The 23,604-nt window shown below is 36.0% G+C and overlaps 1 protein-coding gene across 1 annotated transcript; it reads right to left on the bottom strand.

Moving 5' to 3' along the window:
* Positions 1–11,133: 11,133 nt before the first annotated feature.
* On the bottom strand, positions 11,134–21,810 carry LOC110105833 (5'-3' exoribonuclease). The gene is made up of 5 exons (XM_020835485.2): positions 21,404–21,810; positions 13,713–13,837; positions 12,685–13,002; positions 12,415–12,584; positions 11,134–11,711 (listed from the first exon to the last, which is right to left on the bottom strand). The coding sequence occupies exons 1-5, from the start codon at positions 21,680–21,682 to the stop codon at positions 11,296–11,298; spliced, it is 1,308 nt and encodes a 435-aa protein (XP_020691144.1). The 5' UTR covers positions 21,683–21,810; the 3' UTR covers positions 11,134–11,295.
* Between the last annotated feature and the right edge of the window lie 1,794 nt (positions 21,811–23,604).

Genomic DNA, 23,604 nt, shown 5'->3' with positions numbered 1-23,604 from the left:
TGCCAACGCAAATTCAGCACTCAAGTCGTTTACTTCTTTGGAACATGTTTCGAAGGGACTTTTTGGTTAGTTTCAACCACTTTACCAGTTTAAGAAGGAAAGAAATTAAAAGCTAGGCATTAATGTAACACTTTTGCAGCATACCAAATACACAACATAAGATTTCCTGCAATTTGTTTACAGTCATTTTGCAGCAAACCAAACAGCCAGCCCCTTGAACAAAAGTTAAGTATATATTTATTCTTTCATGATGATTTTACTTCATATCCATCCATTTTCATGCTTCTTGAAAACAAAGCAGAGTTATTTTGGTTGATGATTGTTTTGCAGAATGGTAGGAATTCAACAACAACAACAACATCAAGCCTTTGTCCCTCTATGTGGGGTCGGCTACATCAATCTTTTTTCGTCATTGTGTCCTGTTAAAAGTCAAATTCTCATTCAAATCTAATAAAGAAAGATCATTTCTAATATTTTCGAACCAAGACTTTTTAAGTCTACCTCTACATTTCTTAACATAAACCAAATCTAATACCTTAACTTTCCTAACCGGGTCATCGGAAGGCCTCCGTTTAATGCAACCAAACCATCTAAGACGGCTCTCTCTGACCTTTCACATCAGCCAAAAATTAATTGCCTAAGCTTCATTTTGTTTACCTCGATTTCCTTTAACCCAAACACAACATACTACATTAATGAAATGCACACCTGAAAATCAGCTTTTGCCCAACAGCTACGCTGCATTTAGCTGTCACCAATTAAAGTGCATTCAAGGCAGGGGTGTGCATTTTTATGATCATCCTAAAAGACTTAGGAAATCATAAATGCATTAAAGGTGTTCAAAATCCCACTAGTCATTTATGGGATAAATGTTGCTAGAACTTCTAGAATCCCATCCCATATTCTGATTAAAAGTACTTGAACCACACAAGAGTTATTATTGTTGACAGAAGGAACCAGGAAGTCCAGTCTCCATCTTCTTTCTTTACAAGTCTACTTAAATAGCAACATTGTTAACTCCATTTAATAATTTAACTGCTACGCCATTGGCCTCCTTCTGTCTCAGCCAATCCCATATAGAAAGGAGTAAGAGTGGTGTCTTTCACCATTTTTCTTAGGTCATTTTCTCTTATTATAGAGAAGTTGGTGACGCCCTTCCTAGTAAGGACATGAAAGCGAGTGAGAGATGGAGACCTCCACTAGCTGTTTGAGTGAGGAGTTGGATTCCATTAGTAGCACTTGAGAGCCCACGCCTTAAAGTTAGAAATTCAGGTCTATTATACCATCATTGGTGCCAAGCTTCCATGAACAAAGCCATTGGATGACTCATATCATTGATGGAAGAAGCCTCAACTGTCCAAGCCCTTCACTCACCTACCAATCATTAAGCATTTCAATCACATTGTTAGATAAAGGAAAACTGTGAGTCTCTTGGAAAATTATTATGTGCGGCGTCTGGATTCGTCCGGAGGCGAATCTGGACGTGCCACATCATCAGGGCCCAATGCATCCGGGTGGCGTGGCTCGTCCGGATTCGCCTCCGGACGATCCGGACACCGCACGTAATAATATCTCGAGTCTCTCAAACCCAGTTTTGCTGTTAAGAGAAAGCTAGAGGGCTAGCCTAGGATCTGATGATGCTTTGCACATATGAAACACATGAATTTGTATTAAGATATGATTTTAATCGAATCTTTACGGTGTTCATATCCCATGCTTTCATGATTCATTACATGTCGCCACTCAGGCCTAGAGTCTCTTCACATGTTACTTCTAAGAATCTAGATTGAAAGTAGTAAAAAGATTAACTGTGATAAGCAGGCATATTTTATGTAATTGGAGCACGATTAGCCAGGTAAAATCCATGCCTCTGCCTTGGTCTCAGGGCTACACCTGTTGCCTCAAGGAGGTTTGGAGTGGCTGGATTGGAGATCTATAGAGGTTTGATTGGCCAATGCTGCTTTTAAATAAGCAAAAAAAGATTATGATTGCATCAGTATTCTTTGTTTCTTCTTTGCACATGGTGGTGTGGTGTGCTCCAGAATTGGAGAGAATATTACGTGCGGTGTCCAGACCGTACGGAGGCAAATCCGGATGTGCCATTTCACCCAAATACCACTGGTCCCGGGTGACGTGGCGCGTCTGGATTCGCCTACAAACGAATCTGGACGCTGCACGTAATATTTTTCCCCTGATAGAATTGGGTACCTCCTGCAGAAAAAAACATAATTGGAGGAGATAAGGCTCCTTCCCAATTCCATGACAGCATTGGTAATGTTAATGTTTTCTATGAAGCTAAGCTCATTATTTACTTTTATAGAGATTCCCATCCCTTAATATAAAAATTGATGAGAGTGGTAGGTTCTGCTCCTGGAATTTGATACTGGAATGGTTAAATCTTTTTTGTGATCGAGGTACCTTCAGTTTGATAGTTGTATATATGGGTGCTTTTTTAAAGTTTGGTGGAGCATGCGCCAAGAGCAATGGCGTGCAGAAGAATAAAAAAATAAACTGGACGGAGAATATCACTGATATAATTTTGAGTTTTTAACTTATCAAGCTTGATGGGAAAGATAAAGATTTTATAATATAAAACCTTTGTGCATTCCCTTAAGCTAGATCTCATGTGACTACTAGAAACTACAGTTCAAGATGACCACTACATATGACCCTTTTTTTATGTACTTTTAGATAAATTAAGGTAAACTCACACACATCATCACATACGTAAGACTTGAACTCAAAATCTCTTAATTGATAGTCAAAATTCCAAACTAATCAGTATGTTAACTCTCTCAGTATGAAAATATTCCAAACACAATATTTATTGCTCTCATTCCTAAATCTCAGCATGAAATGATTTCATTGACATCAGAAAAAGCTTTGTTTCCTTTTCTTAAATCACATGCTTTTAACAAAGAACACAGGTCTTACTGAGCTTTTATTATTTTCCCTCAGGTTTTATATTTAATAGCTCAAATGTGTCTTGAGTATGTTCTATAAATATTTGTAGCTATTTTTTTCGTAATACATTGATCAAATGAATAGATATAATAGATGGTTTTTTACCTTCAAATATTTTAGAAGCTAAAAAGTTTTTTTTTTTCCCCCTTAGTTTTGAAAGCAGAGCATTTAGTTCAGGCTGACAAGGCTAGGCTTTCATAGTGGATGCTGTAATATCAAAAATCTGCACCAGGATCGTCCAGGACGATCTGGATCGTCCTGGGACGATCAGTTGTAATTTTGCTCCAGAATTTGCCCAGTTTTGCTCCAGGTGATTTTCTGTACACATCGTCCAGGCCGATTTGGACATCGTCCAGGCCGATCGGCACTGTAGAAAATATCGGCCTGAGAATAGTTGATCCGTCCCCGTCGGGTCGGGTCGTGACAGATGCAACACAGAGTAGGACTCAAACTTAGAGATGCCAAAATGGGTTGATGGATCGGGTTCAGCTCCAACCTGAATTCAGTCAACCCAAATAGTTTAATAAACGGGTCAAAAATATCAATATGAACTTAACTCGCTAGCAACCTGAACGATCAGAACCTGGACCATTAATCTGTTTAGGATAAGGCTTCATTTTGGACAGCTTTCGTGCTGTTTTTTAAAACAGTTTTTTAGTACAAAATTTTCAAATTCAAAAAAAAAAATTATACTGAAAAGTTGCTTTAGAAAGCAAGAAAAAAGCCGTCCCAAATGAAGCCTAAGACTTAATTTGGGACAACTTTTTTACTACTTAAAGTAGTTTTTTAGTACAAAATTTTAAATTTTTTTTACTAAATAACTGCTTTTTAAAGCATTAAGAAAGCCATCACAAATGAGGTCCTAAATAAAAGTTATAACTAACTAATTATAAAATTTACGATATTTGATAAAAAAAATAAGAAGACTAATGATAAAAAAATAAGAATGGGAAGCTATAATTGTCTATGACCTATATAAGTGTTGAGTCCTGGAATATTTGTGGCGGTAAAGAAATATAAAGTTTAGCGTCTTAGTGTTGTACAAAGATCCAGCACACAATCAGATAAGAGAGAGAATGTAGCATTCATAAGAGACACCAGAGTTTTTAAGTGGAAACCCCTGAAAAGGAGGGAAAACCACGGGGCCTGGCCCAGTTTGAATGAATCCACTAATATTTGCATTCAATTACAAATGAGGCCCTTCTTAGAGAGAAGGCCTTGGCTTGATGTCACAATTGTACATCATATAGAGCGCATTACATAGTGGGAGTTACAATAATAAACATAAATATGTTTGCTTGGTCGGCAGGACCATAATTAATAAGATAGAGGTCAGAAAGATCGTAGTAGGAAGGTGACCAGGGTCGGGAAAGACCGTTATCTAGTGATGGACGTCGGAAGGACCATAGTTGGTATGAGACAGGGGGTCTGAAAGACTGTGGTAGAAGGGCAGTATTTCGGGAGAACTCTGGGCATCAAGTGGTGGCTTTATAGTAGTTCAGGCCTCAGGTGGTGGTCTGGCAGAAGTCCGGGCCTCGGGTGGTGGTCCGGCAGAAGTCTGAGCCTTAGGTGGTGGTGTGGCAGAATTTCGGGCCTCAGGTGGTGGTCCGGCAGAAGTTCGGGCCTCATGTGGTGGTCCGACAAAAGTCCGGGCCTTAGGTGGTGGCCTAACAAAAGTTCAAGCCTTAGGTGGTGGTCTGGCAGAAGTCCGGGCCTCAGGTGGTGGTCCGGCAGAAGTCCGGGCCTTAGGTGGTGGCCTGATAGAAGTCCGGGCCTTAGGTGGTGGTATGGCAGAAGTCGAGACCTCAGGTGGTGGTCCGGCATAAGTCCGGGTCTCATATGGTGGTGCGGTAGAAGTTTGGGCCTCAGGTGGTAGTCCGGCAGAAGTCTGAGCCTCAAGTGGTGGTCATACAGAAGTCTAGGCCTCAGGTGGTGGCCCGGCAGAAGTCTGAGCCTTAGGTGGTGGTTCGATGAAGGCGAGGGCCTCAAATGGTGGTCCGGCGAAGGCGAGGGCCTCAAGTGGTGGTACAGCAAAGGTGGTCATCAGGTGGTGGTCCGGCAGAGGAATGACATTAGGTGGTGGTCTAGCGGAACTCAGGCTATGGTCGAGGAGGAGCTTCTTCCTTCTCTTCCTTATCTTCTCTTCTTGCTCGGAGCCCCCTCTCAAGAGAAATGAGGGGTCTATTTATAGATTTCTGGAGTGTCATGGCCCATAAATAGGTGAGAGATCAAGGGTAAATGTGGAGTGGTTGGATTGACGGCCGATGTTGAATCCCTTGATCATGGACCGAATGATGGACATTTGTATGCCTTAATGATGTCGGAATTCAGTGATCTTGGGTTTGTTGGATTAATCTCGTCGAGCCGCTTGATTCAACTATAAGCACATCATGTTTGGAAATTGTTTGGTAATCCAAATTGTGGTTCGAACCTTCCAACAGTGCTTCAGGTTCGTGATTTGGACTCATTTATGCTTGGATTGAGTCTAATTTGGTGTCGTTGGGTTTGTATTTCCGATACGCTCAATTCGACTATAAGTTTGCTGAAATTGGAGCTCAATGGCCCCAATTTTAATTTCAAAAGTTTCCAACTTGTTTTTGCATCGAGATTCGTGCCCGATCAATCTAATTTTTTGATGACGTATCAATAAGAATTTTTATGGTTTTAATTTCATCATTTTTTATATTAATTTAATAAATTACAAAGATTTGCGAACTATATAGTTTTTTTTTAACTCTGACAAATGGGCCGTGGATATTGATTTGGATCGGATCTCCAATCTAGTAGCTCTATTGTATCCCAATGTTTGATTAGATAGGCTAGTTGTAGAAGCCATCGCAATCTTTGGTCCATTTAAACAAAAGCTTAAGCCTTTACCTAATATATTTTAGTGTCTTTCTTCTCTTGTTTGATTTCTCCCTTTTTTTACTCATCCCCTTCTTTCGGTTCTCATTCGAGGATTTCTATAGAAGAAAACCCTTCGGAGGGAGAAATTATTAGGTGTGGAGTCCGGACGTAGCTTCTCGTCCAGACTTCAATCATGTCTTGAAAATGTTTTTTTCATTTTATTTTTTTATGCAGCAACGTGGATTTTTTTATTAACGTGTGACTCGATGACCCGACTCAGCTAATTCAATTTGTGCGCATTTTTTACAAATCCCGCACTTCGTCCCCAAATTTTAGGGTTTTAATGGAATAAAACATTTCATGCTTGCTAAGAAAGAAAAATGATGATCATGCAATGAATGAGCAATAGACGATGACGTTAGTGACTGATTTGGAGGATGTTCAATTCTCTGATGAGAGGACATACTCAAGGGATAATGTGGAGGCAGAGAACTTAAAGATAAGAAGACTGAAGCCAACCATGGAGAGTTTACGGGATATAGCAGAGTGCAAGGTTGGTTGAAATGGAAGTGAATGTGGTTGGATGACCTGTAGATTTTAACTTATAGGTAAATTTAAAACTCCTTTGAAGTTTGTGTATAGGTGTTTTTTTTTTAATTTTTTTGAAATATAGTATGCTCCTTATACATGTAATGAGTTCAAAAATAAATACTCTACAAACAGTGATATTCCTAGAAGGGGTACAAAAATTGTTTACACCATGTACACAGGGTTTGTACAAGGGGATTTCCTTGCCTTTTGTGGATCATCTTGTAAAGAAGTTTGTACACACTGATTGGATGATTATATAGATACCATGTACAAGTTATACACACGTTGTGTACAAGGTTGTACATAGTGTGCGTACAAGGGCTTTTCACCTTATACACATTGTGGGTACAGGGTCATTCTTTATTATTTATTATTTTCAACCTGTATAAATAAGTTGTGTTGATTTCCTCTTAATATTTTTTGCATTATACATAGGCGTATATAATGTTGAGAATGAGGCATATAAGGCTTATTGTAGGTATGCACATAATATTGATTTTAGTATTGACAAGGATATCATAGTTACTATCCTAATTCTATGAAGATAAGATGCAAGAATTTTGTCTGCTCAAAATATAGTTTCAAGAAGGGTCCTAATTTGAAATCCTAAATGAAATTTCAAAAATCAGATACATAATGGATGGAGATGGAAATTAGAAGATGAAAAAAATTATAGAAAGCCATAATCATGATTTGGCTAGGCCAAAAGACCAACATCTGCTAAGATCATGTTGGAACATGAGTGATGAGATAGTATCAGTTCATAAAACATTGACATAGGTTAGAAATATAATAGTTAATGCATTTTCCTATCTTGATGAAGTTAAAGGTATGGAGAATGTCAGATTCTCAAAAAGAGATGCAGACAACTACATTAAAAAATATAAAAGAGCAAGGATTGAATATGGAGATATTAATTCTTTAATTCAACTATTTAAAGATCGACAAGTTGATGACCCTTTGTTCACATGGGATGTCCAAATTGATGAATTTGATAGGTTATTGAATTCCTTTTAGGTTGGTGGGATGAGTATGATAGATTATGATTGTTTTAGAGATGTGATAATTTTTTATACTAATTATAGGCTTAATAAATATAATTTGATTTATGAATCATTTGTCAGAGTTAAAAGTCATTGGTAGAATATTTTGCTTAGGGTGGCTTTTTTGTTAGAGGAAATACTTGAATCATTTACTTGGTAGTTTAGAATATTTATACAAATAATGGATGATAAATATCCAATAGCAATATTTACTGATCAAGACATGTAATGGCTAGGTTCATAGAAGTTGCATTACCTCATACACATCATAGACTATGTCAATGACACATCTCTAAAAAGGCTCCATCTAGAGTTTGGTGCTTCAATAGCAACGATAAAGTCAAAGGACTCTCTTGTAAGTGTTTAAGCAAGTGTGATTCTAACGAGTTTGAGAAAATATAGACTGAAATGATCGCATAAGGGGGCTTTCATAGAAATGGTTGGTTGGAGCAGATTTATAGAATATGAAATAAGTGGTCAACATCATTCAATAATGATTATTTTAACATTGACATTCTATCCACATAGCGTAGTGAGTCTACTAATAATGTGTTTCATGATATTTCGAAGCCAATAAGTTTAATAACATATTATTTTTTGGGCCTTGAAAAGATGATAATCGCATGGCGTCAGAATGAGCGTGATCAATATTATAAATGTAGCCAGTCCGCAATAGAGCATGTTATAAAAAAATAACCCAATATTAAAGCAAGTTGTTCGATTTTACTCTAGAAAGCTTTATTTATTTTTTGAGTAAGAATTTTTACATGGTGTGAATGCAATGAGTATAGAGTATGTCTCAAGTGATTCTTCAAAGTTTTTCATTAGGAGTATGGAGAATAAGTATCAGTCGATCCCTTGGATTGTTCATTTCAATACAAAAGATGGTAGAATTCAATGCACATGTGGGAACAGGGGCGGAACCAGCTTCAATTTTGAGGGGGGGGCAAATACAACATAAAAATAATTAAATATTAAAAAAATAATATTTTATATTTATATATTACAAAAAGTTCTTTAAAAAAAATTAAGCAAGAAAAATAATGAAAAAAATGTGTAATTAAACTGTCATGAAAAACATGAAAGAGAATATTAAAATTAAATGTGAAGAAATATATAGATATTTTAGAGCAAGTTAGGACAAAAGAGATTTTTAGGGGGGGCAAAAAGAGTTTTTTAGGGAGGGCAAAAAAAATTTTTAACACTCCTATAAATTTTTTTTTTTTTTTACTCTTACAAAAAAAAAAAAATTTTTTTGAGGGGGGGCCCTAAGCAAGAGGTGGTTCCGCTAGTGTGTGGGAAGTTTGAGACTATGGATTTATTATATTCTCATTGCATGAGAGTTTTGAGGCAGCTAGATATTGTGAATATCCATGAGAGGTACCTATACTCTGCAATGGTCAACAAGAGTTTAAAAAGATATATATGTTGGTTGCATGTTCACATGTACATGGAAGACATGTGAAGCAGATAGTGACATAATATTCAAAAAATCATATTAATAGTTTCTCATATCAAATTATCGTATGAGCATAATGGAACGAAGAGGCGAAGCAATACATGATATCTTCAACAAAGGACATGGCTAAAAATATCGACTTGATTCTTGATGGCAAGAGAAAGAACCATAAGTTCTTAAGCAATACAAAGTATGGGGTTACAAATTTAAAACTCCACCCAAAGTGTAGGCCTAAAGGGATCTCTAATGCAAGGTTGAAGGGCCATTGGAAAAAAAAAATCTGAAAAGTAAGTTCATATACAATGCTTAGTTTAATGTGTGTACAGTGTGTGTGTACAATCTTTATATCAATTTCTACAAACGTTTACATAGTGTGTATAAAGAAAATCACGAAGTTCCTTATACACACTGTGTACAAGGTGCACACAGTATGTGTATAATTTTCTATCAAATTCTACGAACTTGTACATTGTGTGTGTATAAGGGAATCCACAAAGTGCCTTGTGCACACATTGTGTACAAGGTGTACACATCATGTGTATAATCTTTCTATCAATTTCTACGAATTTGTACATAGTGTGTGTACAAGAGAATCCACAAAGTGCCTTGTAAAAATTGTAGTTTATTGTACAATTTGTAAAAGGGAATTAATACAATGCTTGAACAAAACCTGTACAAAATATAGTATGAATAAAATAAATAAATGTGTATAAAATTAAGATTATTTCTTAATGTTTAAATAAAATAAGGCATACGCCAGTTCCGCCCTAAATTTTGACATTTTTCAAGCCAATCCTGACAATTTTACACCGCATGTTTACAAACTCGTATGCACATTGTGTACAAGCATGTACACAGTGTGTGTACAAGTATGTACATGATACATGTACAAGGTTGTGTAGAACGTGTGAAAAACTAAAGGAGAGACCGTGTACAAGGTTATACACAATATGTGCACAAGTTGTGCACATTGTTCAATCTTGGAATTATTGTTCGCTTTCTTAAACTCCATTAAATTTATAGATCTTTTCCAAGCAAATTAATATTCGAACATAATTGAGCAAGACACTTCTGTCTACAGCTTAAAAAAAATTATGATGCTTTTTTCTTCTTGAAGTTCTACGGTATACAAGTTCACACATTGAACAATTTCTACACATTGAACAATTTCTATGTATACAGATAGCTCTAAATGTTTACCGTTACATAATATCCACAAAAACAAGCTTGTCTTTCATACTGAACCCTAAACACCTAAAAAGGATGAAGAGCTCCGAATCCAAAACCCTAAAAATTTTTGGTTTTCCATGAATTTTCAAAACTGAACTGAGTCATCGGCTTTTTTTTTTTTTTTTTTTTTTTTTTTTTTTTTTTTTTGTCAAATCTATATCCTATTGTTTCTTATTTTGTTAGGGGAATTTGTTAGGTTTTTACTATATAGCAGCACAATTTCCTGTTTTTATAAAAATTTTATTTGGAAGAAGATTTTAATACAACTTTTTGGTCATTTCTTTCACAGATTTTGGCAAGAAATCAAAATCACCTTCTTATCGTCTTGTCCATTACTTCTGAAAATTAATCTCAGAACAATTTTATATCGCAATTAATATTAAAAAATCAATTTATAATCAGTAATAAATATAAAAGCATATCCACAATATTTGAATAACATTTTAATAATTAAGTTAATACAAATGAATTTATTACTTTAAAAATCAGCTATTATATGAATAGATAAAGTTCATATCTAACATAAAATAGATATAAGATAACATTAAATATTTATTCTAAATGATATATAAAGAATGAACATATAATATGTAATAGAAATGAATGAAAATAAAAAAGCTTAAAATTAATCTCAAATTATTGAAGTGAGATTTATGATGGTGATGATTCAACATTGGCTCTCAAATTGCTTTCTAAGAAATTATTACGTGCGGAGTCCATACACATCAGTACGTCCAAACTTCCATGAATTTTTTTTCTGGCATTGACCCAACGGCCCGACCTAAAATATGTATAAATTATCATTATAAACACACTGTGTATAACTTATACACAATATGTGTACAAGAGCGTCGAATCGGTTGGTCACATGAGAACAACATATCTTCATCTAATTGAAGTCTGAATATAAAGCTACGTTGAGACTCCACAAGTAATAATTTCTCAAGTTGCAGCTATGTGCCTTAGAATTGTACCAGAAATATTTGTTTAAAACATGAAGTCAACAAGGAATTTACTCTTTTTTTTTCATATTTCTATTTCTTCATATTTTTTTTATGCTAGCTCAAATATTTGTAGATTGTGGTCAGAGTACAAACACTTAAAATGGCTGTAGTCAACTGATGCCAAAAACATTACAGGCTTACTTAAAATAAGGATAAGCTATCTACCATCTAATCGCAAATGGAGCCCAACCTTACTAATAACAGTATCAGATAGTTTAAGCCTTATATTTTCAAGCTCAGCATTTTGCCTTTCCTCATCAGATAACCAAGAAGATGAGCGCAGATCAAAGCAATCTTTTCCACAGCATTTGGCAGCACAGCAATCTGACTTATCTGGTTTATAAAAACTGAATTTTTTCTTCATATTTGCAGCAGAAGGCTCTTCAACAAAGCTTCTCAAGATGTTTCTTGTAGATCCACACCAGATGGGGCTTGCAAGCTTCAAAAACTTGAAAACATCAAGAACTGGAAGATAGACGCTCCCCAAGTCAGATTCATCATCAGCTTTTCTTCCATGGTAATCTGATCCTCCAAGCTTTAGAAGGTCATATGTATCAGCTAAATTACTGAAACCTGTAAACAAAATAGCCACTTCATTATGGGATGCTAGAACAGATTTTAGATTTCGGTCTCATGAAAAGTTTGGGTTTGATAGTTTTTATAATTTTGTTGTTTTCTACATTTAGTTTCATTTTGATTACAGTTTTTTTTTTAATTATAAATAGTTTAAACGCATATTTAATGTATGAAACCAAAAAGAATCATATACTTGGCTTAAATTATAACTCGTGAAATTTACCAGAGCCTAGGTAAAAGAATTTTTTGCAAAACTTTAAAGGTTTCGTTTGGGACGGCATCTTTTTGCTTCTTAAAGTAACTTTCCAATAGAAAAAAATTAATTTTGTACTAGAAATTATAACTCATGAAATTTACCAAAACCTAGGTGATAGAAATTTTTGCAAAACTTTAAAGGTTTCATTTGGGACGGCTTTCTTTCTGCTTCTTACAGCAGCTTTCTAGTAGAAAAAAAATTAAATTTTTACTAAAAAGTTGCTTTAAGAATCAATAAGAATGTCGTCTCAAATAAAGCCAAAGACTTCTCCGAAGTTTTAAATGCAGTAGGGCTTTAGATCAATTTAAATTGAAACTGAAGACCATGAAGGGCATTGCCAACGCAAGAATCTTACAGGCAATGCAAGACTTGAACTATTGCTGGAGTTTGGAATTAGGCAAACGCAATAGAGAGGAGAGAGAGAGAGAGAGAGAGAGAGAATACCAGCCAACTTCCCATCGCTTCTGTATACCTCGACAGCATGGAGGCCAGCAGCTTTCAAGCTTTCAATAACAGAAACTGGACTTTTCAATGCCCAAGGATGAGCCAAAGTTGCTATACCTCCAGAACGGCAAATCAATTGAACAACATAGTTCGCCAATGGTTCAGTTCCCCTGCACAAGTGAGATGAATTTTCATTTTAAAGTGTAAATTCCCATAACATAACTTCTTAGTATCAGGTAACCAGTTTCTATCTTAAAATAGTCTGCTTACTTAGCATAAGCCGGTCCACCATCATACAAATATTTGCTAAATGCTTGCTTCAAGTTCTCAACATAGCCAGCTTCGACCATTGCCCTTGCAACATGAACCCTTCCCGGTGCCACCCCTTTTCCTGCTATGTTCACAACATCTTCCCATTTAAGAGGCATTTTAAGTTTGCCTAACTTCACTAGCATCTCTTGTGCTCGAGTGTAACGGCCATCTCGAATATTGGCCAACAAGTCATCAAGCTCCTCACACATAGAAGAAGGTCCACAGCTACCATAGTAAGCAAGAATATGGAGAGGTTCCTCTCCTCCTGGTTCATTCCTTCAATTGGTAATATGACAAATGAACAAATTGCACTACTAAATTAAGTGTTAAAGCAAGAAATATGTTCTTTAAAATGGTTTCTGTTGGGAAAAGCTATAGTGTTCAAAAAGCACGAAATCTTGAGACTCCCCTGTCATAATTTTCTATTGTTTGCTTCAATTTCCATGAATAACAAATCAATTCCAAACACTAAGACAATGTTAAACAATATGAAAGCTGAAAAGCATTTTTAGTTGCAATAATGATATTTTAGGTGATTTCCTATGAAAGTACACTTTAATGAGGCTTTGTTTGGGACAGCTTCTTTATTACTTTTGAAAACGGCTTCTTAGTACAAAATTTTCTGATTCAAGAAATTTTTATACTAAAAAGTTATTCTAGAAACAACAAGAAAGTTGTCCCAAACGAAGCTAGAATTTAGATTTTTCCATTTAATAAATAAACAAATAAGTATTCATTACTTATATGCTAATTAAGATAATGTATTGTAATTGTATGTAATTCATATTAATATCTATAGAGGTCATTCAATCAACTCATACCATAACTACATTTACATGATTTGATCAATCATTAGTTTACTCGGCAGCACAACACATTACTTAAGAAAGTAATACCAAACAAAGAATTAGAAAGGTATCTGTATAGTATGTTCATGGAAAGGGATCTTGAAAACACGTACGCTTCAAGGATTAAAGAAGAATTACCCTGGAGAATACAATGCACTTATTTCAACACCAGGAATTATCCTCATGTTGAACTTCTGAGCAGCTTCTATAGCCCCTGGTATGCCAGCCATGGTGTCATGGTCTGTCAAAGCAAGTACTTTCACCTGTTTATTACAAATGGTTATACATTCGGATTCTCTTATTAGCAAATCACCAAATAACATAGAAGTATGTAGCCCTATTAATATGGAAATAAGGTTTAGAAACTATCATGTTGTAACTAACGATATCTAGCTCAAAAATACACTCCCTGGTTTTCAGGACTGTGGTCGTAGGTTTGAATCTTTAAGTAACTAGCTTTATGTCAAGCTTTTCTATAAGTACTTTTCCCTCGCACTTACGTATAACTGACCTCATCACTTATCTGTAATTAGACTTTAGGCTACTTTCAAATGATAAAAGTGTCATTTGTAATTTTGAATGTATGCATCAACCTTCAACAGTAATAAAAACTATAACCAGAATTATTCCAAACATTTTTGCTATTATTTGAAACAATTACTCTGTTTCAAACTCATACAAATTTAACAAGCTAAGATCAAGATTTAAAATCTCGCAATTCGGCATTTAGGTGTTTATCGTCCATGAGATAGCGTAAGCCTTTGAGTGATTTGAGGCTTCTAACAATAAAAAAAATTGCGCAAAGTTAAAATGAAGGTAAGAAATAATATATTGGCATCATAATCAATTATAAAATTATATATTAGCATTCTAATATAGTAAGTATATATGAAGGAACAAAATACACAAACTATGAGTGTAATGCAAACAACAACAGGTCAAAATAATATAAGATATCAAAATTAAATAAAACTAACATAATATATCAAATCATAAGTAAGAAATTAACTAAATTTAGCACAATAAGTTTCTCTTTTTCATTACTACTATCCAACACTGAACTTCCAATGATCAAATTAATAATATGACAAATAATCAAAAGTACTCCGTACTCTCATCACTCAAGAAGACTTCATTCAAGTCATCATCATAGCGAATATTTTTCTCCCCTATCTCATCTTCAATAGGGTACAAGTGCTCTAATTGTGCTCTTATAGGAAACACTTGTAGATCTCAAGTATTTTGATAGGAAACACTTGGATTTCCAAGTGTTTCTCACCAAAACCAAGTAGGTCCAATGTAAAACGGCTGTCCACAGCAGAAATCAGCCACAAAACAGTGAAAAAATAGCAAATCGGAGAGAAAACCGTGGAGAAAAGACTTGTATTTTTACTAATAGATGAAACATAATAGAAAAGATACACTTGATCCTCAATTCGAGAGGAGGATCGATCTCTCCCAAATCTCTAGACGCCGCTAGAGCCCAAAGAAAACCTAAATCTAAGATATCTCAAATTTCAGCCAAATTCAAGATGCCCTAACCCTAGCAAAACCAACTATTTAATGCATACAAATCAAAAGGAAATCCCTAAACAATCCCTACATTCAATTTCCCTCCTAAAATTCCTTCCAAAATCCTTCCAAAATCGGCTCCTATGAGCATCGGCTACGCGAGGCATCCGCAGCAGGCAGAAAACTTCGTTGTTCCCCCGTAAGCTGGTCCCGCGTGGACCGGTCTAACAATACTCCACTCCCAAAGATCCACCTTGTCCTCAAGATAGAGATATGCTCGTATTCCGGTGGAGGTGGCCATCCTTGAGGTGGCTGAAAATCCTTATCAAATTGCTGATGTAGAGGTTGCCCTGAAAGAGAAACATCCCCTCCCTCCTTCATCCTGATCACAACTAGCTTGTGTAGTCCCACCCGATAAGCTTCCCCCACCTCTTGTAGGCTCATAACCATGGTCTTAAGTGATACGATGGCTTCGAATAGTCCTGCATCTACCCTTATGACCACATTTCTCCCATCCACCATTAATTCCATCATGAGCGCTCCCCAATTGTCCTTGGTTTTCCCCAAGGTTTGCAACCATTTCATTCCCAGAATGACATCAGTACTTCCTAACTCTAGTGGGAGAAAATCCTCCCTTACCTGAATCCCCTGGATGGTCAACACCACTCCTCTACAGATCCCCTGGCCTTTCTCCACCTTCCTTGTACCCATCATCACCCCATAACAACCGGTGTCCACCAATTTCACTCCCAGTTGGTTAACGACCTTAGTGAAAATGAAATTATGGGTAGCCACACTGTCAATCAAAAAAAACCACCTCCATGCCTGCTATTTCTCCCTTCACCTTCATCGTATGATTCGAAGTGAATCCTACTACTGAATTCAGAGAAACCTCGGCCATATCCAAATGCAACTTCTCCTCTATCCCTTCCTCTAACTCCCCCTCACCTCTCCTCAGTTTCCTCGTCAACACAGACGGTGAGAACCTGAAAAGTTCGGTCATTACACCGATGTACTGGCGTATACTTCTCCTCGCACCTGAAACACAACCCCTTTGCCCTCCTATCCTGCATCTCCTTCTTTGACAACCTCTTAAAATTTTCCCCACTCCCTCCTACTGGCTTCTCCCTGGTGGTCTCATTAATGTTGTCTGATGCAATTCTCTTGGGTGCTAGAAGAGTGGTCGTCCTCCTATAAGAGCCTCCTAAGTTGTTGCTCTTGGCTCCCTTCTCTAAATTCTTCTAATTTCCCACCAGTTGAGCCAACTTCATGGCCTCCCCCAAGTCACGAGGCATCAAAACCTTCACTGCTGCTCGGATCTCTGACTTCAACCCATTCATGAAGTTCCCCTCCAATATTGTATATGATAATCGCTCCTCTACTGGTAAGGTGCTCAAACTGCTCCCGGTAGTCTGCTATTGATCCCTCCTGTGCCAGAGCAAAAAATTGCTCATAGAAATCTCCTCCCCGATCGGTTTAGAAACATTCTATTATACAGTCCTTGAATTCCCTCCAGTCCCTGATAGGTCTCCTCTGGTCTCTCCACTAGTACCATGGCAGTGCCTTCCCCTCCAAACATAGGTCTACTGCTGTCAGCTTCTCTTCCTTCGTTAGCCCATTAACAGCAAAGTACCTCTCCACCTTATAGATCCACCCATACGCATCCTCCCCATTGAAGATAGGCGTCTTCAACTTCCTCAACTTCTGATCTCCACCATTTCCCCTTATTCCTCCATAGCTTCCCCTCTCCCAAGTGCTCGGCCCACCCCACGTCTCTCGGATTTCCCTTGCCCTGTCATAGCCCAAATCCTCTTCGAATTCCCCTCTTCTTCCTTCAAAATTAGCACCTCGGCGACCATAATGTCCCTCCCGGCGTTCCCAATCAACACTCCTTTGCTCCATCCCTTCATACCAATGCCTTTCCCTATGTCGATCTCCTCTTTCCTCCCTATGGAAAGGCTCCACATAGGGTCTTCTTCTTTCCCCTTCCACGATTTCCACCTCTTCTTCCTCCTTACGGATTTCAGAATTGGTGTTCTTCGCTTCTGGGACCTTCGCTTCGGACGCCGCCGTTTGTGCTTGAAGCTCCAACATTCTTTTCATCATATCCCTGAGATCGATTGCTTGCCCCTCTATGAAAGAAATTCTTTCCTCCATGGTTTCTTTGATGTGATTCATCTCTCCTTCGAGTCTCTCCTCCAAAGCATCAACTTTCTTGGCCGCCATTACAATATGGAGTTTGTAGATTCACAAAATCTGGATTTTGGAGTAAAAAACAGCAACTTCCTCCTTTTCCGGACAAAAAACTACTGTTGGAATTTGCCGAAAACAGCCTCCATTGGTCCCAATACTTGCTATAATACCAATTTGATAGGAAACACTTGTAGATCTCAAGTATTTCCTATCAATATTCGGAAAACAACGAGAATTCTTCACAAAAGTCAGCACAACATCACAAAAACAGTAGATAATTTGTATTTTTTAATGAAAGGAACACGGAAAATAGCAAGATACAATTGATCCTCTATTCGAGAGGAGGATTGATCTCTCCCAAATCTCTAGACAATGCTAGAGCCCAAAGAAAACCTAAATCTAAGAGATCTCAAATTTCAGCCAAATTCAAGATGCCCTAACCCTAGCAAAACCAACTATTTAATGCATACAAATCAAAAGGAAATCCCTAAACAATCCCTACATTCAATTTCCCTCCTAAAATTCCTTCCAAAATCCTTCCAAAATCAGCTCCCTGTGGGCATCGGCAACGCGCGGCATCCGCAGCAGGCGTAAAACTTCGCTATTCGCTCGTAAGCCGGTCCCGCCTGGACCGCTAGACCGGCCCAGTGGACCGGTCTAACATGCTCACATCTAGATGATGAGCATTAATTACCTTAACAGCAAAACACTGCTGCTCAAGAGTACCATCACTAAATTAGATTCACTACTCAACAAAAGTCAGAAGAAATAAGTATAGTTAGAACTTATTAATCTAGAATTTGGAGGGTACATTTTTTATTTCATTCATTACATTAAAAAAAATTAATAGATGAAAATTTTTTAATTATATCTTTAACTTGTTGTAGTCTAAAAAAAATTCTTATTCCTAAATAGTACAAGTTGCATATTAGCATTTTTCCTTTCAGTTGAGTAAGCAATCAACCTATCTATTTAATGATACAGTCCCAATTTAATCTCAAGATTTATTAACTTATCCTTTTAGCATGTTGGAATTGAGGATTAAGAAGAAGTTCTAAAACCTCCAAATTAAGCTGAAATTCTCACTTCTCATCAATGATATCCCAATTTTTCTTACAACTTGTCTCATCTTCTCCTAACTTATGATATTTTAACTTGTCAGCTTCATCCATTGCATTATAAATAAAACTCACAGCTACCTTTTTCTCTGCATCAATTGTCCTCAAAACTTGGACCAACAATCTTATTGTCATTATTACATATGATACTAATCAAAATCTCTCATTCAGAACAATTTTTCTAGCTTCTTTCCCTTAGCTTTCTTAGCCCAAGCACAATTGAGCCATAGAGTGGAAGTAAATATAGCCTCCAATGGTTACATAGCTTCCAACATGCTCCCAAGTGTAACAAATCTAATTGCAGCGGTAGGAATTATTTTTTAGAAAACTTCCTCATCAAAATTAAAACCAAATAATGATTTTATATGAACTACTTATCTTCCTAGTTTTGCTTACGGCATTCTTGTGTTGTGGTAAGTCACTTAATTTTTCTGGAATGAGATCTACATAGCGTGCGACATAAGATGTACAACGTAGGTTCTCTCTCCTCCATCAATTTGGCCTCAACTACCCTATAAACACTAGCATTATTTGTCATAACATGTACAACTGAATACTCTCCAATCTTTTGTATCACCCTATTAAGCAATCAAAAAACGTACCCTGCACCCGATCATATGCTTCTATACAACAACAACAGCAACATCAAGCCTTTATCCCACTATGTGGGTTCGGCTACATGAAACCTTTTTTTTTCATTGTCCTATAAATAGTCAAATTCTCATTTAAATCTAATAAAAAGGTCATTTCTAATATTTTCTAACCAAGTCTTTTTAGGTCTTCCTATACATTTCTTAACATAATACATTTCTTAACATAAGTAAAATCTAATGCATCTACTTTCCTAACCAAGTCATCGGAAGGCCGTCATTATATGTGACCAAACTATCTAAGGTGACTCTCTCTAATCTTATCTTTCACTAGAGCTACACTAACCTTTTCACGTATAGGCTCATTTTGTATCTTATCTCAAAGAGTAAAGCCACTCATCCACCTAAGCATTATCATCTCTGCAACACTTAACTTAATATTATGCTTCTATTGATTTCAAAAAAATAATTCCATAAGAATTATTTATCAAAATATTAATCAGGTTTTCATTCTTGATATCAGACCAACCATTTCACTCTAATCTAATTTGAAGTCATTTTATTTTCCTCAATGGTTTTTTCAATCTTGCTCAACTAAGTTTATAAGTCATACATACATAGGAGTTTCAAGCCTATACCATAAGCACTTGTGGAATGGATCATGGTGTAGTAAGGAGGGAAAGTTGCCACATTGAATGGAATGGCATTCTCATAAACAAACCCCCGAATATTCATGCTGATAGGTCTGTGTGCTTGTCTAGCAATCTCTGGAGACAACTTCTATGATGCAAATGCCCTCTCTCCCCGCCATATAGGCTGGTTGTGAGAAACATACGAGGTGAACAAGTTCTCGATCCAATGCGTAAATGCATCTTGGGGTGAGCCCGTGAGGGTAATTAGCATAACTATTTAAAATAAATAAATCTTAAGATCGTCTTCGGGAGCATGTAGATAGTGTGAGGCATATGACTCACCTAATCCAGTTAAGGCATTTACCTCAAAATATTTTTAGTACTTATTGCACTTTTAGTACGTATTGTGCAAATTTTGAACAATGGCTAAGTTTCATCTTAGATTTTCAGAAAAGACATTACGATGATAACTGGAAAGCTTCCACCAAGCCAGAATGATTACAATTCAAAAGAATTTTTCTCCGCCACTAGAGCAAAATAATGTTTCAGACTTTGTGAAACAATGAAAATGAAGAAAACAAGTTTTCTCCTCATAAATGGGGGAGCAAACGTTTCAGCTGCTTCTTACATGTTCATTATATTTTATGAAATTTCCATTATAGCAATAAAAAGTCTAGCAATAGAGATTTAAGCCTATCGCTCACTTCTTGCAGGAACACGGCTCAATCGATATAGCATTCATCTACAAACTTCACATAAAAATGCCACAAAAGAGAAAGGTAACTATAAAGTCATTGTTGTTTGGCCAAAGATAGAATAAAACTCAAATAGAATTTAGTAAAACCTGCAACTTCAGATTTTGTCAATCTTACGATGATTAAAATCTAAAAATTTATTTGACATGACAACGATTAAATCTGGCTAAACTCTGATAATTTATTTGACTATTTGATGCAGCGCTTAGGATTTGCAAAAGGAGAAAAAAATGCTTTGAATTCTGCGGCAAAACATAAATTTAATTAGTAAAAAAATAAGATTTAGAGCCAACAAACTTCTATTCGGCAGGATTTAAGCTAATTCTTGCTTAAATGCTCCTAAAATAGGATACCGAACAGCACGAGTTGAAAGGAGAACAAACTTCAGTAAAGAAGGTCACTTTTATACAGTCCAGGCAAAAGACAAAGGAAGACAGTCTATTTTTGCAAGTTCATAGCAAAACCAGGTTGAAAGGCCTCAAAAAAAGCAAAACAAACGACAGAAACCCAACTAAATGGGAAAAATTACAGCAAAATGAAGCTGAAACGAACAAGCAACTCCTTTCCACAGAAAAGCAAATGCAGAGCTTTATAATGGGGAAAAGGTATAATCATTACGACATCATTCATAGAAGTGACAAGGAAGAAGGCCATGGCTGACAATCAACTTTAAATTTCAGCAAAGAAGATCCTTTCCATACTTCACCGATCAAAAGACAATCGAAAACTACTAGGAATGCTTCAAAAGCAAATAAAAAACAAACAACAAAATCCAACGAAATAGGAACATACAGCAAAATGAAGCCGAAAAACATCCTTATTCACAGAAGAAAAAAAAAGTCATTTTTTTATAACATAGAAGGCCAATTCTTCGCATTTTCTAGGCAGCCACTGCGGCAAAACATCAAATAGATAAGAGCCAACCATGGAATCCAACAGTTAAACCATGCAGAACCAGACAAAAATCACCAAGAACAGGAAAAAAAAAATCAGGTTACGAAGATCATTAGGAGAAGATCAAAAACTCACCCCATTCCTATGAGCTCTCTCCACGAGCGCTGTCGGCGATAAGAACCCATCGCTAAACTTCGAATGCGAGTGGAGCTCAAAGAGGACACGTCCGGCGCTGTCATCGGAGGGTTCGGAGTGACCGAATGCCCACTCATGCACGTACCTTGACGCAAGAATTTGCTCTGCCGTCACCTTCTTCTTCTTCCTTTTACGCCTCCGACGCCTCAGCTTATGGTTTCCGGCGGTGGAGTCGTTCTCAAGCTCGGCAACGATGGGGAGCTCAGAGATCGAGGGCATTATTGGTTCTAGTGGAGTAAACTCGGAAAAGTTCGAATCTTTAATTTGGATTTCGATTCGGAATGTATAAAGTGAGGTCAGTGGCCTTTTATTGGGTCAGTGATGGGACTTGCTCAAAAAAAAAATCGTGATCTTTTACTCTTTTTCACAAAAAAAAAAAAACTCTCTTTCTTCTTCAACTTTAATTAATGGAGCCCATTTTGCTCAGCAATATCAAGAAAATTTTAACTTCTATATGTTCTTCGTAATATTTTTAATTTTTAACAGTGAAACAGGTCGGAAAGCAGGGGATAGGAAAGCAAGCGAATTCTTCGATGAGATGTGGACAAACAAATTTATCACTCTGGTAAGTTCTCAGAAATTGGTCATGGACCGAAGTAAAGATTCTAGCAATACGTGCCATTTTTAAATCTTGGAAAAAAAACAATCAGATGAAATTATTAAGCTTTCTTATTTTCTGGTACTGGCTGCATATAAAAAAAATTGGAGCTTCTAAGGGGTAACTAGGTAATTTTATTTTTTATTTTACGATGATAACTTTCACATGCAAACAAGAAAATACTATAAAAAAAAACTAAATTCACATTATTAATTTATTATATGAACTAATAAAGCTCTCAAAAAGAAAAATTACATGTTATCTTTCTCATTTTTATTTGATTTTATGTATTACTTAGAAAAAATGTTAAGATATCATAATTTATTCATGAACTCTGAAGAACTGAGAATAAACTCAATGAAAGATATTTATGAATAAATAAGTGGTTATAGGAAAAACTATATTATAGTCATATTGTTTAGATAGAGGTGGCCTAAGGTTGTGCATTTGGATGCATCATGATTGCTAGCTTTGTAGTTCTATAAAAATGGTAAAACTCAACATAATTTTTACTACTGAGTTCATTTTGATTTTTTGGTTGGGAGCTTTGGCTATCAACTAAGATGTCTTGAGTTCAAATCTCGAGTATGTGACGTATGTATGAGTTTGTCTTATTTGATCTAAATGTTCAAAAAATATATATAATTTGTACTTATGTAATAATTACCACAATAGTTTATATCCATATATTATATCTGGATGTAGAGTAGGAAGTGCACTTTAAAGCCTTAAAAGAAATGTATTGACTATGCCCATTAGCTATTTTTGGTGATAGAGTAGATAGTCATAATGAAAAATTATATAGAATTGAACATCCTGCCTAAATACTCCATGTGTAGCATGTTAACTTATTACTAAGATAAAAAATAAAATGGCTTTTATATTTTAAAAAAATTCCCAGCCAAGCCCCTATCGCTCAAAACTTGTGTGCATCTTCTCCCTCTTTCAATTCCTCAAGCAAGCACATAACCCCCCCTCCGAACTAATCTTCATCATACTCTCCCTCTCTATCTCTTGATCTATCACTCTCGTTCTCTCTTTTCTCTCTACAAACTAAAATCCTTGGAGATCGAAAACAAGGAAGTCACCATATAGGTGTAGCCCTGGGATTTAAAGTGGAAGATTTTTTTTTATTCTTTTTATCTTTTCATAACAATTAATATTCTCTCATTTAATTCAATTTTCATAGCTAATTAATTATATTATTGAAATATAAATAATGAAACATAAAATTCACATTAGTTATTTCTATTTTGTCTCTACAATTCAAAATAATATATACAATATCTTTCATAGACTACAAAACAATATATATAAACTAGAGGAACTTAAAGAAAACTAAACTAGCAGCGCTGAAAGAAAACTATAATTCAATTTTCATAGCTAATTAATTATATTATTGAAATATAAATAATGAAACATAAAATTCACATTAGTTATTTCTATTTTGTCTCTACAATTCAAAATAATATATACAATATCTTTCATAGACTACAAAACAATATATATAAACTAGAGGAACTTAAAGAAAACTAAACTAGCA

The sequence above is a fragment of the Dendrobium catenatum genome, unplaced genomic scaffold (genome assembly GCF_001605985.2).
Source record: "Dendrobium catenatum unplaced genomic scaffold, ASM160598v2 fragScaff_scaffold_1016, whole genome shotgun sequence".
NCBI lineage: Eukaryota > Viridiplantae > Streptophyta > Magnoliopsida > Asparagales > Orchidaceae > Dendrobium > Dendrobium catenatum.
This window is presented reverse-complemented; position numbering and strand designations above follow the sequence as displayed.